Source organism: Antrostomus carolinensis, unplaced genomic scaffold (genome assembly GCF_000700745.2).
Source record: "Antrostomus carolinensis isolate BGI_N321 unplaced genomic scaffold, ASM70074v2 scaffold42475, whole genome shotgun sequence".
Classification (NCBI taxonomy): Eukaryota; Metazoa; Chordata; class Aves; order Caprimulgiformes; family Caprimulgidae; genus Antrostomus; species Antrostomus carolinensis.
Genome location: NW_010315078.1, coordinates 3,239 through 5,263, shown reverse-complemented (window position 1 = coordinate 5,263; position 2,025 = coordinate 3,239). Strand labels below are relative to the sequence as shown.

Genomic DNA, 2,025 nt, shown 5'->3' with positions numbered 1-2,025 from the left:
TCATGATTTATAAATTAAGCGCAGATGAAGCAACGCTGGGAGGTTGAGCCTTCCCCATTTCGGAAAGAGCCTCGCTTATAAATTATAGAGGTTTTAGTCTAAATGCAGATTGCTGTAGGACAGCATTTGGTCACAAACTGCAGGATTGGGTTACGCCGGCGGCTTTAGCTACCAGCTGTAAATACGCCAGAAAAATGGAGGTTTGCTTGAGAAAACATACTTAAAGCATTATAGACTGGCTCCGGAGGAGGAAGCCTGTCAGAAGAAATACTCCATGAATGCTGTGTGTGGAGCCCCGAGGAGTATTACTCTTATATAAACGGTTCCGACTCTTTAGGGAGAAACCACTGCTATTTTCCCTCAATTTTCTTAATTGCTGACAAGAGCAACTGTGTTAGTCCAGCAGAAACTCGCGTTTTCGAGCCCTTTGAAAGCTTTCCGTTCCTTGCTTTGCAGCGCAGCCAGCGCCGGGGGGGACGGCGGGAGATGAAAGCCCCGTCTCGGCGCTGACCTTCCCCTGGGACCGCGCGTCCGTTGCCGCATGTGCTCTGCGTTACATCCGACACGGGCTGGTTCCCAGGAGCTGGCAGAGCTCACAGGCTCACGCTGTGCGCACGGGATGTGCCAGCACCCCGAGGGCTGCGCTGCTGGGGGTCCTGCCTGGCTGTACCCGGGGTGGGGACGGTGCCCGAGGGTCCCGCGGTGGCACACAGCTGGGGTCTGACGGGGAGATGCACGGGGAGGATGTGCTAATTGGGCTCTGCTCATCCACACGTTCGTTTTCCCCGGCTCAAGCTGCCTGGCTCTCCCCGCTCTCCTCCTCGTTTGCAAACGGGGCCGTTCCAGGGCTCAGTGCTGGACACTCAGATGAACTGGGAGCATTGACTGGTTTGGAGCTTGGAGAACACTGGTTTCCCGTCCATCCTGGGTGTGTGGGTGGGAACTTCCAGCTCTCGTGAGTGCCATTAGCGTGTGCAGTCATCTTTAATTTTTGTTTTACCTTGCTCTGTTGCAGGTCAGCATCGCCACCCCGAAACAGAAACCGAAAACTCCGTTCTGCTTTGGTGAGTCGGGGACCCCAAACCCCAGTGGGGCTCTGCCGGGAGGACACCCCACCGCGGGGGCTGCGGTTCAGGTGCCTCCCCCATGAGTCCTCCCGGCTGCTGCCGGACCGACCCGCAGTGTCCTTGAGGTCGGGAGGGAGGGAAGGGACGCTGCCAGTGCCTGGCATGCTGTGCTAGACGACCAGTGCAGGGCTAGTGTTAGCCATGGCCCCACAGAGTGGCCCTGTTGCTGTGACCCCCCACTCAAGACACACGGGCAGAGCCTGTGGAGGGAGGCAGGAGGTCCCCTCCATGCCAGTCCCTTCGCTGTGCTCTGGAATCCTCTCCTGTCCCGTTGTGCTGCCCTATGTTGTGCAATGCAGGTTTTTTCCTTTTTAATGCCAGCGTAAGCTGCTGTTCCTGCTGGCTCAGGGAAGGGGGTGTTTCATACCCAATTCCCCCCCCAAAATGTCCTCAGCCCGACCCACGCTGCCCTAGTGCCTCGTGTGTGAGCCACGAGCTCGGGTGTAAGGCAGCAGAAATGACAGCACAAGCACGTACTTGTCCCAGGGAATCAGTGGTGCCTTTGCAAAACTTCACTATGAGATGTAGCCCAAGACAAAGACCAGAGTGTGTGGCACGTCCCCGTGCGGGGACAGGGCTGCTCCCGGTGTGGCAGAGCCCACGGTGAGGTTCGTGGGAGTTTCGGCAAGATCTTGTGCAGTTAAAAATATCTGCAGCCTTTTGGTGCAGTAATCGGCCGAGAGCTTCCCCTGACCCGTCCAGCTGCTGGCCAGGACACAGCGCTCACTGGGAACGTGTCCCCAGGAGCTTCCCAGAGCTCTCCGGGGGTTTGCACCATTTCAGCTGAGAGTTCAAACCCAAGTGCTGAGCAAAGGAATTCCTGTGGGCCCTCGAACGCCCCGGGCGAGGGGGTGACTTCAGCACTAGGTGAAGTCCTGGTCTGGGCAGTGCCACAGCC

General features: G+C 57.6%; 1 protein-coding gene across 1 annotated transcript in view; it reads left to right on the top strand.

Moving 5' to 3' along the window:
* Positions 1–2,025, top strand: part of LOC104524849 (pleckstrin homology domain-containing family A member 2) — a gene marked incomplete at its 3' end in the record, with an annotated part of 6,658 nt that overhangs the window by 1,950 nt on the left and 2,683 nt on the right. Inside the window, exon 3 of the mRNA XM_010167845.1 lies at positions 1,016–1,064. Within this exon, the coding sequence (XP_010166147.1) occupies positions 1,016–1,064 (49 nt within the window). The remainder of the gene's footprint in view (positions 1–1,015; positions 1,065–2,025) is intronic.